This window comes from Pseudochaenichthys georgianus, chromosome 11 (genome assembly GCF_902827115.2).
Source record: "Pseudochaenichthys georgianus chromosome 11, fPseGeo1.2, whole genome shotgun sequence".
In the NCBI taxonomy this organism is placed as follows: domain Eukaryota; kingdom Metazoa; phylum Chordata; class Actinopteri; order Perciformes; family Channichthyidae; genus Pseudochaenichthys; species Pseudochaenichthys georgianus.
Window position 1 is genome coordinate 25,193,723 of NC_047513.1, and position 14,775 is coordinate 25,208,497.

General features: G+C 41.3%; 1 protein-coding gene across 1 annotated transcript; it reads right to left on the minus strand.

The window, feature by feature from the left end:
• Positions 1 to 232: 232 nt before the first annotated feature.
• On the minus strand, positions 233 to 4,142 carry sync (syncoilin, intermediate filament protein). Its single transcript, XM_034094218.1, has 6 exons — positions 4,004 to 4,142; positions 1,435 to 2,970; positions 1,131 to 1,345; positions 811 to 1,018; positions 531 to 655; positions 233 to 449 (listed from the first exon to the last, which is right to left on the minus strand). The coding sequence occupies exons 2-6, from the start codon at positions 2,908 to 2,910 to the stop codon at positions 404 to 406; spliced, it is 2,070 nt and encodes a 689-aa protein (XP_033950109.1). The 5' UTR covers positions 2,911 to 2,970; positions 4,004 to 4,142; the 3' UTR covers positions 233 to 403.
• Positions 4,143 to 14,775: the final 10,633 nt, after the last annotated feature.

Genomic DNA, 14,775 nt, shown 5'->3' on the forward strand with positions numbered 1-14,775 from the left:
ATAGGATCAGCGCCCTGCTAAGCTTGGAAGTATTTAGTAAACAATCCTGAGTTACACCTCATGAAACTTTGATGTGTCTGGTGTGACGTGTTGGTGCTTTCCTGTCTGCCGTACGTTCTCTCACTCCATTATTCTTTGTCCCACTGTTTAGATCTCCATCCAGGTTGCCCGTATAAGTACATGATCCCCTCTCCCCTTATCTCACAGACATTAATCATCACTCGCACTTGGATTACAACCAACACAAAAGCTTTATTCATAAAAAAACGTTCTACAAGCTGCAGTCTAGTTAATCTTCATAGACTGTTCTAAAACCTACTGCATTCAATGTGTGTAAAGTGCATTAATTGAATCTTGAAGTTCACTATGTTGCTAAAAGAAAAACTAACAGTTTGTTATAAAATCATGTTTTCTCCTCGTCTTCACACTTAACGTCCTCAATGGCTGCCCTGTAAGAAAAAAAGTTTTTCAATTAGAGCCGTTTCAAATGTTGTTTTTTTAAATAATTGATACTGAATACCAAATCGTACCTGTAAAGCAGTAGTTGTTTGGTAAGTCTGTCTCTCAGCTCTTCCGTCTCTTTGGTTTTTCTCTTCTGAATCTTTAACTCTGTCTTCAGCTCTCGGCTGCTTTCCTCCAGGAAGTACACTGTCTCCTGTAAAAAATAGCACAGCGACGTATTGCTTTGTTTGTCAGATGACCCTGCCTTTAGTCATGCACAGGGTTGGTCTTCTACCTAAGACACCCCCATTGAGATTGTTACCCTCTCTCTCCCTTGCACATTTTACACCCATTTACCATCTTGCTTACCTTGTACTGCCCCACATCCTCTCTCCTATGTATGCAAATCAGTTTGAGTTTCTCCTCTAAGCAAGCCTTCTGGAGACTCAGCTTTTGGATCTCCTCCTTTAGGGGTCTGAGCTGGGCCCTCATCTCTTGGGCCTGCTCTCTGGCTTTCACCAGGGCTTCCACTGTTGTCTCCCTTCTCTTCAGCAACGTGAGCAGAATGGGTTCATACCTAGCCGAGACAACCATGTACAGATAAAAGAGATCAGACACAAAAGATCTGCATTTAAAGTGTTATTAAAAGTAAAGTAACCATCATGATCAGTACTAAACGGAGACGGCACCTGTCCTCCAGTGCTTTTAGCCCAGCCTGCAGATACTGCTGGATGTCTCCACAGGAGTGCCTCTTGCTCCGGTTCAGCTCATCCTGGGTGTTGGAGGTCTGACTAGAGCGCTGGGCATGAAGTTGCGCCTTCAGCTCTAAGAGCCGTTGATTCTGCGCTGCCCTCAGCTGGGAGCACCCTTCAGTCAGCTGGAGCACAAGCGACTGCAGCCTCTCCTGGAAGATGGGAATACAAATATTTTTACTTCAAGGCTTCGTCTGAGATGTGTTGCACATATTGGGACTTTTCCTGAGGAATTTCTTACCTCCTCTCTCTTCAGTAGCTCCACCTCACGGTGCTGTGTGTTCAGTGCGGCCTGGTTGTGAGCGCAGTCCCTAACCATGGAGAACAACCTCCTCTTCAGCTTTCTGAGCTCGTCATGCAGCCCCTGCCTCTCCAGGTTCACCTTCCACAGCCTCCTCTCCTCCTCTGCTCTCTCCTCCCTGAGGCTCTGAATCTCTTTCTTCCTCTCCTCTCTTCTCCCTTCTTCCTCCCTCTTCAGTGCCATAATCAGCTCTGCCACCTTGCTTTCAACTTGTTCTTCTGTTTCCTCTTCATGGATCACCTTCGCCTCCTCAGTGTCTTTATTCCCTCTCAACTCCAGCACCTCCATCAGTAACTCCTTTCTCCTCTTCTGTAACTGCTGAACCTCATCTATACACTCCTCCATCTGACACCCTATTGCGCTAAGTTCATTCATGCCAGCTTCCAGATCCTCCTGTCTCTCTTCATCAGGCACTTCCGTGTTGTCTACTTCAATCCCAGTTATGTCTGATGTTTTGGATGTGGCTTTATTAGTAGTTGTCATCGCCTCACAGTACATGGGAGCATTTTCTTTACTCTCACATGGCATTGATGGCCCTGAAAACCTAAACTGAGAATCAAGAGCCTCCGCGTCTTGCCATTCAAGGGTTTCCATTGAGAGGCCACTCTGGTTTCCATTTGCTGCTGAACCCACTGTTTCTTCATATCTGCTTCTCTTGGAAGGTTTATCTTCCTCCACATGTTGGCCAACCAAGGATTCTAACTGCATCGTCTGGGTTTCAACCCTCATTGGGCTTTCTTGCTGAATGGGCACCAGTGTTGTACCCCGATGAGGATTCTTACTGATGTGTACATACTCTTGGCTTGCTTCTGGAGCCCAGCCTTGGGGCTCAAAATCCATCCCAGACTCTTCCATACAGCTTTCCAACATAGCCAACATCCCCAACAGCTGACCCTCGTACGCCACCATGGTTTCACTCAGTTTATTTCCTGCTGAAGTGAGAGGCATTGCTTTTTGGTGAGAATCTTCTGAGGTCACTTGACACCTGTCAATTCTGGTGCCCAACATTTGCGACTGGCCTTGTGCTGGCTGGTCTTCTGTTCCAGACCCGTCCATGTGTGTGTCAATGTAGCTTGTGGAAAGATATGCTTGGGGAGAAACTATTGTTTCCCCGTAGCTCTCTACTTTGACTTCCTCTCTGCTGTGGCTATAAGATGTTTCGGCCAGGGTTGTTTCATTGAATCGAGAGCCAAAAGAGAGACCAGTGAGCTCCTCGCAGCTCTTTAATAAGCCATCCATCTCCTGCAAGTATGGCTTGATTAAAGATGATTGATTCAGCTGTGGTCCTGTGAAGGTGAGTCCAGATTGTGCCATGTTGAACTCTCTTTGTGCCATGAGGGTTATGTTCGGGTCTTCATCCTCTTCTTTAATGAAAAGAGGCCTGACCCCAGGTGAGGAAATGTTATCGTCCTCCATTGGTTTTGCCTTGTTGTAGCCACTTCAGATGAAAGAGTCTCCTTTACAACTGTCCCATCCCTTAACAAAAGCACATGAATAGGTTAGTAATCTTAGCTAATACATATTAAACATGGTAGCTGTAGGTCAAGGCGGTCATGTTGCGAGTCAGAAATACTCAGCCTGCGTTAATATTTCGGCCAGACAGCTGTGTAAGTCATGCTGATGACATGTAGAGGTGTGCAAGGGGGCATTTTAGCAGATGGTAAGCTACTAGCAGCTGTCCTGCAAGGCTAGATACCCACAGGGACCGACTGAATGCTTGGCAATGATCTGAAACACACCTCAAACAAGCCTGCACATGCATGCCATCTACATGAACACCGCAGGACTACTTAAATAAACACATACAAAACTAACAAGTGGCATAACACAGATTACATTGGAAAGCATATTATCATAACATGTCACACCGCTGATGGATGGGCATTTGAGTGTTTCCCTGGTGAATAATGAAGCTGTAATTTCACCCTTTGAGGTGTTTGCCAAAAACTATACAGAGACTCTTAAAGGGTAGATTGATCCAATTGACCCAATTCTATCATCGGTACCCATTAGTAATGTAGAAAGGGCATAGAAAACCAGTGTGATTTATTCGATGGCAGCTGTTTCTTCGCCAGACTCTTCTAAACCAAAATGCAAGACGTATCTTTGTGTTAAACAAGGTCACATAAAAAAATAATGCTGAGTACTAAAACCTACTGGAATGCGTGTTGTTGTGCTATGCAAGGCTGACTAAAGCCCTGTGAAAGTCATCAGCTGTCTTGCTGCAGGACAGGCACGGGCACAAGTCACATTCCGTTAGACCTCCGGCACCCAAAACAGCACTGGCCTACATTTGCTGAGCATTAAGAACACGTATTTCCACTAATCATCATATACATAGTACATTTCTTTCAAGCCTCATGGGATACATGTATTAATTTAAAAAAAGCTACATTGGTTCACAGTTTAAAAGCGCATGAATCATAGTTTGTTTTTGGATTTTCTTCACGAGTTTCCATTCAAATTTGATCAGCCATCATATGTAAACATGAAATCATAATTCACTTACTTTGTGTGAATATTGTCGTTTCTTCAGCCTTTAGGCGTTATCCTCGACGTGTATTTTCCGATGTGAGTTCAGGTTCAAACCCCAGCAAAGTGAGCGGCAAAGAGTGAGCGGGAGCACTGTGTGCATGAATTTGGCAAGGGGGGGGAGTAAAGACATTGACCCAGCCTCCTCGCTCTCTCAGTCACTGTGCTGCTATGCGTGACCATGACTACCTCAATTCTGTTTAGGTTTATTAATAAACACTGGCTGGCAGAAAGAGGAGCCACTGCAGGCTGTATCAACCCGAGAGACATGCAGGATTGTCTCAAAATGGACCTCTAAGAATCTCACTGAACCCCGGGTAACCATATGTCACAAGTTTCTTTTTGTATAATGTATCATCGGAAATCCTCTATCCCACTATCACAAGGATTTCAGATTAAAGGTGGGGTAGGTAAGTTTGAGAAACCGGCTCGAGATACACTTTTTGTTATATTCCATGGAATGCTCTTAACATCCCGATAGCGATGAATATTTTGAGTGCTTTGACAAAAAATCCATCAAATGTCATCTGTAGAAGCCGTGGTACTGTAAAAAGCACGACCAATCATTTTAGCCGGCCCGGCTAAAGTAACTGGATGGCCTACCTGCCTGTCAGCCTTCCACTTATCTCGTGCCCTCATTGGTCATGTGCACGTTCATGTGTGTTGGAGGAGGGGCTCTGTAAGGAAGTGGCAGATTTTTTCCGGCTGTGTATTTTCAAATTTTCAAAATTACCTACCCCACCTTTAAACTGAAGGTGAATTTAAACCTAAAATTGAATAATTGACTGAAAATTTGAAAGCATCTCTAGGATTTTAACGCTGGATTGACTGGTGGAGTTACAGCTGGATGCATTTATTATGGCTGTTGATAGTTGGGTGTGTGTGGAGGCTGTTTATGATGTGTGTGTATGTTTATGATGAAAGAGAATATGCCTCCAGCAGTCCTCCCATGCCTCCTCATTATCGAGTCTTAAAATACTTTAAATAGCACCCCTCACTTTTCTGCCCACTTCCCAAGGGAGGATTGGTTTCAGCCTAAACTTCTGACCCCAACAATGGACCAGGTGGTCTTCTGTAGTCTGAGGGAGAGGGCAGCGAGGAAAAGACAGGCCTGTCAAAGACATGGAAACATGTGGCAGATGTAAGGGGAAACATTTTCCAGGGATAAAGGAGATGATGGACTAGGTGGAATGTTGAGAAAGAGTGGAAAAACTGCGACCTGTAAATGTTTGCTCTGAAAACATACTTTATCTTAAATAATAATATTTATTATTCTTTGACATCCCTTTTATTGATTATACATATATGTTTTTGCCTTACTTCCTATATCATACCTATTTCTGAATATTTCTCCACACATATACGTTGCAGTCAGACACCACTAGATGGCCTCACTGTTTAACTTCTAAAAAAGATACTGTCGTTTATTTAGGAAACTTTTCAAATGTTCCCAGTCTTTCTTTATGCTTTTCTATTTTTTAAAACAGCATTAAATGTGATTGTGATTTCTAATATTATAGCAAACATATTGTGTAGATGTTATCATGTTACAATGACAGCAGCATACAAAGTTACTTTGTCTGTCTTGCTTTTTTCTCAAATGTGTTAGCGAAGGCTTACTAAATATACTTTAATTTGCAGTTAACACCCTATGAGATAATGACGGCCTTTCCTTTGACATTCTGATTCAGTGTTTCCATGATAAGATGACATGCCTTGTGCTCAAGAATAGATGTAATGTTTATCTAAATCACTCTTGTTGACCACTATGACTCTTTGTTTTGGCAAGTTTAGGCTTTGGGAGAAACACAGTAATTTAGATGACATTATATCGAGGGATTAACTGTTGCAACACACTCTTCAAACCTGTTGTGTTGATGCACGGCCAATAGACTCTAAAAAGCCACTTTCCGTTGCCTGTCATACAAATAATCTTTTCAGTCTCTTTTCTCTGCTTCCCTTCGTAGATGATGTAGATCCCCAGTGTGTGTTTGTAGAGTAGGACAAGGGGGAAACCACATATTTAAGGGGGCGTTGAGGTCTGAATGTCCCACTGAGAAGCACCATATGCTGGACATTCGTGTGTTACTGTCTGCTCCAATCTGCAGTTCTGTCCAAACTCACCAGAACATCCTGTCAGTGTGTCCTCCTGTTTCTCTTCTATTCCATCCTTTAATATCTTCCAGTTGAAATCATCAATGTTTTTTTCACTTTTCAAACCCTTTGGTATATTGTAGGAATGATTTCTTAGGTTTCTTTTATTTAAATTGCCATGAAAGGGATGGCAGGGCAGAATCTATAAGAATTGAAGAACAACCGGACAGTATTTATTGTATCATTTACTAAAATCTGTTCAATGGCCATCTGTTTTATTTTATTTTCCGTCATCATTTTGACTGGTGGAATACTAAGTACCTCTTCATAACAATGTTCATAATATCAAAACAAACTGTGCCATATTTCAAGAAAGGTTTGGGGAAAGGAACCCTTGTGTTGAAAGGTGTCCATTTTGTGTAATTGTTGTGATTTTGGCACGTTTCTTCTTTTTGTGATGTTGAAAAGAAAGTTTAATAAACCTTCTAACTCTTACTTCGGTTCTCTCACGTTGTTGTTCCCTGCCTTCTGTCATGTGGGGCACCATAAAGCATTGTCTCACTGTGGCTAAGTGTGTTTTAATGACAGTGACCTTATCATGTGTTTACTTTAAAGAGAGTGCTTCTGCTACATAATTGTCAGCCACCATCTTCATACTGTCGTCAGCCACCCAGTGTTTGTACCAGTTGGCTTTTCTTGGTCTTAAGGGATCACTTAATATAATAAAGGAGGGGGTCCATGTCCTTCTCTAGTGTGTTTTTCCACTGTTCTGGATTAAGAATGTTCTCTTTAAAGATGACACACGCTTACCCTTAAAAAGACACAGAGCTGCTCCGGTTTGTTCCCACAGTGCTTCAATTATTTTCTTTAATCTCACATAAACTATTTTCATATTAGGCACATGCTCAGTCAGTAAGAATCATACATCAGTTTATGGTACAGATTTCGTCTACAGAGTGAACAGCGATAACAATTATATCATTAGGAGATGTTCAATGTTGATCTGTAAATCTTTAACCACAGACTTGCTTTACATCAGTGTAAGGGTGTTTGTTTATGAGTTGGACAGGCTGTTTCTGTGTATGAGTGTGTGAACATAATCCTCCTATGTTCACTGATTTACACAAGTATTTGTGGGAGGATTCAGTGACTGCAGAGTCAGTGTCGCAAGAGCCAGATGTCTTTTTCAGTCCTTTTAGGAAATGTTTTGCTTTAGTCAACATACAGTACATACTTGGCTGAACTTCTGATCTTTCCTTCTGCCATTTCCACAACCTTTACAAAGCAAAAATATCTTGACAACTATTGGATTGATTACCATGAAATTGGGTATAGCTCTATATAACATATATATATAACTCTTACTACTTTTAAATCCAGGCTGAAGACTTTTCTTTTTGTCGCTGCTTTTAATTGAACTATTCATATCTTAGACTGCACTTTAACTTTTATCCATGTATTTTTTTTTCTTTTTATGTTTATTTTATTAGCTTTTCTTTTTAATGACTGATTTTAAATGCCATTTTCTTAATGTCTTTCGTTTTTTGTAAAGCACTTTGAATTGCCTTGTGTTGAAAAGTGCTATATAAATAAACTTGCCTTGCCTATAGATATCCATGACTAGCAGATGTATTCTTTGGTGCCACCACCAGGTTAAAGTGTTCACATATCCTGTGGAATATCTTAATATCTACTCGGTGGATTAGCACAATTTATTTTACAGAAAATGTACCCTCCGAGTTTGAAAACCCCCTGACTTTCCAGTTATTGCCACCACGAGATGGATACCTGGTTTTGACTGAGCTGTCACGACAACTATTAAATTGTCGTGCCATGAAATGTTGTACAAACAATCACGGCCCCGTCAGAAGGAATTGGAATCCCTTTGGTGATTATTTAATTCTTTATTTTATGCCATCATCATTAAAAAGTAATAAAAGCCCTAATTCCAATCACCCCTAGTTGTACTTTTGAGATTTTAGCCGTAATTGTTATCTTTTAAACTTACTTGTTACCATGTATCTCAAAGCACCCCTGTGCTTCAGTGCGCTCTCACACAGAGCTGCTAGCATGGCTGTAGATTTATGGTCTTGTTTCAACATTAGTCCAAGTCGGTCTTACTTGGTTCCAGTAAGTACATCTACATATTATCCAGCACACTAGTCAGTATAAATTGTAGCATTCCACTGGTCTTACTCATCTCTCTCCAGTAGAGGCTCACCCAGTTGCTGGTGCCGCTTTTAGCAAAACCATCCATCATAAAGGCTCCAAGAGAACAGCCTTCACCTGAAGCTAGCTCTTATCCCAAACGTGTGTGTGTGTGTGTGTGTGTGTGTGTGTGTGTGTGTGTGTGTGTGTGTGTGTGTGTGTGTGTGTGTGTGTGTGTGTTTGATTGAGGCACTAATATATTATTAAGTATTAAGATTGCTTCTTGAAATATAATTTGAGGTTTTATGACTTTTAAAAAGTTAAAAAAATAGGTCCTTATACGCACTCCCAAAACCCTTGGAGTGGGACTGCACAAATATGTTTTTAATCCCTGTTGTTTTCAGAAATGGTTTCTGTTTTCTGTTTTCAGAATCCTAATTAGATGTTGTGCAACAAACCTGTTATTTTAATAAAGATTCGACAGAGGTTTACGCAGGTTTCCTAGCTGACAGACGTCAGTGCTTAATTTAAAACGACCCCCCCCTGAGAGATCGAAAACAGACAGATAGTTTAACTGCAAATGGAGAGAGGGAGAGACAAAGAAAAAAAAAAAGAGAAATAGTTGGATGGAAACTTGTAGCTTGTTTTTGTCCAGTCCCAAACAACTCAGCAGCAACCACACCCTCGCAGGAATTCCTGCTGCAAAAATATTTCATGTCATGTTATTTAAAGGAGTAGTTAATCCTTAACATAACATGTTTAATGTGTTCTCACTTAAAAAAGCCTCGATGTTGCCTAAAAGGATGTATGGAAGCCATATATTTCACGTCCAAATATATATAAAATGTATCAATGAAAATAATTATTTTTTACAAGAAATAAATACAAACGTAACAAACCCTAACATATATATGGACCATTGTTAGAGAGATATGTAATTAGTTTAGATAGCAAAATACTCAAATGTCAGAGGGCACAATAGGAGTAAAGCAGAAGAAACAATTACAGACTGTAGTCATGTAGTCAGGTATGCTTTTCATTCAAGTATTGTGTATCAAAGCCCTAAGTATATCTGGCTTTTATTTGAGTAAATAGTGTGTATTAGTCTCTGAGTGTGTATCTTTGTGTGTATATGAATTGCCAGCCAGATGGCTCTGTACACAGCCAGTGTGTTTTGGCTCAGACCACTCTGGGATTCTGGGAAATACTTTACTGTCCACTGTGCAGACAGTCTCACTCTGAACACCAACAAAGGGATTTGGAAGTTTGCTGCTCTTACTTCGGTAAGTGCAAGCACAAGATCCAGGGTAACTGAAATGGACCATTTATAACGTTTATTTATATCTGTTTATGTATGTCCAGAAAATGGGCATGTCAACTTAAAGCAAGAACCATCATTAGGCTAGCATCGACGTGTCTGGGCAGAAGCAAACATTGATTGGCTCATAACATTTGATGGATGGGTCAAAAAGCTGATCTATGACTGGCTTACACACACACAGAGATCCCACCCCTGGCCTCTTACATACACAGTATCACAGATAGAAAAACTAATTCAGGGTTGACACTTCAATTACATTTTCTTAAGTATCTCCATCACATCTTTATTTTCAAAGCACTACAGATGATACAAAAGTGTATTTAGTATCAGCTTCAAATCGGCTTAGTTTACAAAATGGCAATTTACACAGCATTTTTTTTGGATTTTAGGTCTGTTGTGTAATTTGTCTAACTGACATGGCCATTTATTTACAGGAACAGAATAACACGCCTGTCTGTTTGAAAGGGTGTGGTCACTTTAAGATTCACAAACTGCAGTGTTTGGAGGAGATTGCTTTGTTTAAGGGTAGAAATTACAGCTATAAGACCATGACCCTCCTTTAGCCCTAGTGTCTATCTAGGCCGTCAGGTTGTTGGACAAAATTGTTCCCTAGAGGCACCATAAAGCAGACAACAGCCAACTCGTACAGCTTGATTTTCAGCTGGTTCAACCCACATGTTCTCTTTCCTGTCCTCCTCATCTCTCACTAGAGACATGCCTCAATGATATTTCTTCTACTTTCTCCCTTTCCTTAAGAAGGGGAATGAAATGGACACCTCCCTCCTGCTCTTATAACCTTATTACCCAGTCTTTTTGGGCCTCCTATGAAGGCAGGTCAGAGGAATGTGGTAGGGACAGTGAATGGCTCTCCTATCACCAAGGGCAAAACATGTCTGGACAGGGGAAACTGGAGTGCAGTTGAGTCGAAGGATCCTTTTTTGAACCTCCTTTTTTCTTTTTCGTTGCATTTTTCACTACTTTGCTTTATACTTATGTTCATTCCTCTTTCCCTACCCCTTTTCCAACCAGAACTCACTGCCAAGAGACAGACATCTATTCCAGTCGTAGGCCGGTGAGACAAAGCTGTCTCTGTTGAGTCCCCCCTGTATTTCACATCTGAGTTTCAACCTGGAACATCTCCCTCTTTTCTCTAAAACTATTATTACATGTCTTGATTCTCTCTCTGTCCTCATTTCTCCTTCAATGTCTCTTGCCACCCCTCCCAGCCTTGACTGTATAAATAGTGGACTGTGGAATGTAACTTTTGGAGAGTTTAGTTCATTTTTAGCACTTTTAATTACATGCTAAAGAAGGTATCTGAACATAACAACAGAGAAGTGCTGTTTAGAAATGTTTTGGTGTTTTCTTTTCAATGTAGTTTCAATATGTTATGCTGTTGTTAGAGGAATAGACAGAGAGAAGCAGTCGGTGCAGAAAGAATGTGTGTGTGGCCGGACAAAGGCAGGTCGGGAACGATAATACTGGTCCGAGAGAGCTCAGCTTATCCCAACTGGCAGTATGGACTTCCTGCCTTAATACAAACTAAAATACACTTACACCCAGGTCATTGACAGAAAGGTCATGCTACTGTCATTACTGTGATGCTGCTGTCAGCTCACTGTGTGATTGCTCAATCTCACAGCCTCAAATATTCTTGATCAAGGTGCCTTTCTACGCCAGTAACGATTTTTGGACGTTTTTTAATCAGCTTTATTCTCACACTCCATTAGGTGACGATAATATTTTCTATGCATTTTCCGTACTACTTTAGTACCATCATTTAACTACCTGTTATATCGGTGATATGATGATAGTAAATTTGCCAGACCGTTAATTCAAAGTATATACGGAGTGCTAGTTATATATAGTATAATTTAGTCATGCTAGTGACACGTCTCAATTATTGGCAGTGACATTTGGTCCGTCCGACCCTTGGTATTGATGATCCCTTGGCTTCTTCTTGAGCGCTATACCTTTAGGTTCATAACAGTGCCTTTAAGTAAATAGTTTCGTCAACTTTTGTGTAAATTACCTCAATTTCTCACTCTGTTCATTGTTGTATATTCTCCAATACTTTGACAACATATTGCTAGCCCTACTTGTGAGGCATTTTAGGCTCCTTGTGTTTGCTGTTTGTCTTTTATATGCACAGTTTTCCAGATACTGCCTTGTTTTCTGAATATTCATCATCCATACATAACAAGGTCTGGTAAGTCTCTGTAATCATGGGTTCATGAATAAACAGATCTCTTTCTCTCTGTTCTCCACAGATTATATAGAATTAAGTTTGATGCACAGAGAAATGCTGGATCCAAAATGTGTGCAGCAGTCTTTTTGCCCTATAACTCAATCCAGAAGTGGTTTGCATAACAATGTGTCTTTAAAAACGTATTTACATTTTGATCATCAATTTTGTTTTACTTACTTTGTATAGCAGTATATGCCTGCAAAGTAGTGTGTGCATACCAACATAGCCAGCGAATGAAGCTAACAGTTGAGCTAGAACAGTGGAGATTGAAGAGAAAAGGAACAGATGAGGGAGGATTGGTTAAACATTCCCCCGAAGGCTCAGAGGGGTATGGCTGTTCATTATTATGTTCTTCTTACTGAAAATGTACAGACACTCTGCAACTCCATCACAGACATACAGAGGGCGGCTGTTTTCGGTTGTATCACCATGGAAACGTTGAAATATTTCAGTGTTTTAGTGAACTAAAGTATGACTCATTTGAACCCCTCCCAACACACCAGTTAAACGCACACAGTATGGATTCCCCCAGTCGAAAAAAAACCCTCACCACATGGAGAAACATCATGAATCATCCATTACTGAAAACAGGTTTTTTCAGGGGGAAAGCATATAAAGTTTTGATATGTTTTACCAAGTGAATCTGCTTCACATTCAACACAATATTTGATGTATAAGTTCACCTACTCCACATGTATGAATCCACTCTTGACTGAAGAGGATCCATATGATTCTCTGTAATGTTTACTCATGAGATATAGCACGAGGCTGCCGGTATGTGATCTAGTTCAGGAATGAAGCCATTAAAGTTGCAGTGTACAGAAGAACAGTGAACAGTGATATCTTCAGGTCGTGTGCCAGAATTAGCCCAGGAATCTCAACGGACAGGTAATTTGGCTGCCTCATCACAGGAACTAAATGAAGACAGTGACCAATAGGTCACTTCTAATGGAAGCAAACTTTGTGAATCTGTTTTTGTCACACATTATATAACAGATAATATACACGTTTAGTAATGTCAATTGTCGAGAACAACTTTTTTTCTTTTAGCTTTGAAAACTAAAACCAAGGATATGATAAAGCTGTGTTACTGTTTTTGTGTGGATATATACTACTTCATGTAATGTGTCTGCTGGAAATCATCTCTAACAAATGTTGCTACTTTATTTAAGCGTCTCTGGACAATTTACGATGTTCTTTGGTGTTTTTACACAGACGAGAAGTGGGGATAGGGGTTTTGTAAGTTCTGCAAGAGGTTACCGGGAGATCATCCAGTGCCCTTTTAATACCCAAGTGATATCTATTAATGCAAGTGAACATTACTATTTGTGAGGCAGGATATGTTCTAGCTGCTTGACAATAGCATGTGGGGGTTGGGGAGCCCAGGAAATAGCTGGAAAATAATGTAGCTAGGTACTGCGTGAAGTGAAACAAAATAACTGCTTGGATAAAACCTGCTTGGATAAAACCAGCTTGAAATAACGCTGAAGTGGCCGACCATGTAACCGGCAATCCATCATTTTACAAGCCCACCATGAGGAGGAACACACATGTACATCGCTGTTCAATCCCTTTTAGTTAAACCATTTTAGAATCACTCCTACACCGCCCAACAACGCTGCGCTGTTCTCGACAATTCCTGGTTTGGTGTAAATGCAGCTTAAGATGAACTCCTTTAACTCCTGCTTCCCCTTTTTTACCCCAGTGACTCTCCTCCACATTCAAACCAGATGATCCAGTCCCGCGACACACATGTGCACTCCACCCACTTCTGACAAGTGTCCCCCCACCCACACACCCACCCACACACATACCCACACACATACAGTGATGTCAGCTTGTTTTGTCTTCACCACAGAGCAATTTGAAACTCACTTTAAAGTTCCGTTACAGATGTTGTATGTTGAGATCGACAATTAGACATCACTTAAAGGTAAATGGCCCCTTGTGACCCACCTCACCTGTCTGTCTGCTGTCTGTCTGCTGTCTGTCTGCTGTCTGTCTGCTGTCTGTCTGTCTGCTGTCTGTCTGCTGTCTGTCTGTCTGTCTGTCTGTCTGTCTGTCTGTCTGTCTGTCTGTCTGTCTGTCTGTCTGTCTGTCTGTCTGTCTGTCTGTCTGTCTGTCTGTCTGTCTGTCTGTCTGCTGTCTGTCTGTCTGTCTGTCTGTCTGTCTGCTGTCTGTCTGTCTGCTGTCTGTCTGTCTGTCTGTCTGTCTGTCTGCTGTCTGTCTGTCTGTCTGTCTGCTGTCTGTCTGTCTGCTGTCTGTCTGTCTGTCTGTCTGTCTGTCTGTCTGTCTGTCTGTCTGTCTGTCTGTCTGTCTGTCTGCTGTCTGTCTGTCTGTCTGTCTGTCTGTCTGTCTGCTGTCTGTCTGTCTGTCTGTCTGCTGTCTGTCTGTCTGTCTGTCTGCTGTCTGTCTGTCTGTCTGTCATGTTTAAAAGGGGGGGTTGGGTTTCCACCTGGCTGCACAGTGACAGGAAAGAGCCACTCCCTCTTATCTGCATAACAAATGCTGAACCTCTTCACCTTTGCCAGACGAGCTTCCAACACTGGACTGCTCACTAGTTTTCCAGGAAACGTTGTCATGAGATTTGCTTTTTACAATTTTTCTAACTTCAAGAGAAAAAGCAAAATCACCTGCTGTCCTCACAAAGGAGTTAATCTATCTGGAGATATACTGGCAAAAGGTCTATTTTTCTTTCCTATCCACTATGATGAATCGTCACCCAGGGGTTCCCTTCCTGAGGGAGACTGGGATGACTGCACCTGATCCTCGGAAAGGAGACTAGCAAAAAAGTCAAACGGAAAAGCCAACAGCAGGACAAGTAACTCTGAATGACCTCTGTAAAGGACTCAATGCTAAAGCTAAAATACTGTTTAAGAAGAAGCACCTAATACTGGAATGGTATGGCTAAATCCTAACAACACTGTGAGAGGTGGGA

Bases quoted from the DNA above. Each gene is read 5' to 3' on its own strand.
- sync (XM_034094218.1), bottom strand. From the start codon at position 2,910: ATGGAGGACGATAACATTTCCTCACCTGGGGTCAGGCCTCTTTTCATT. The intron at 1,019-1,130 runs GTGCCGTCTCCG...TGTCTCGGCTAG, and splicing joins CTAAAAGCACTGGAGGACAG to GTATGAACCCATTCTGCTCA. The intron at 656-810 runs GTAAGCAAGATG...TATTTTTTACAG, and splicing joins AGGATGTGGGGCAGTACAAG to GAGACAGTGTACTTCCTGGA.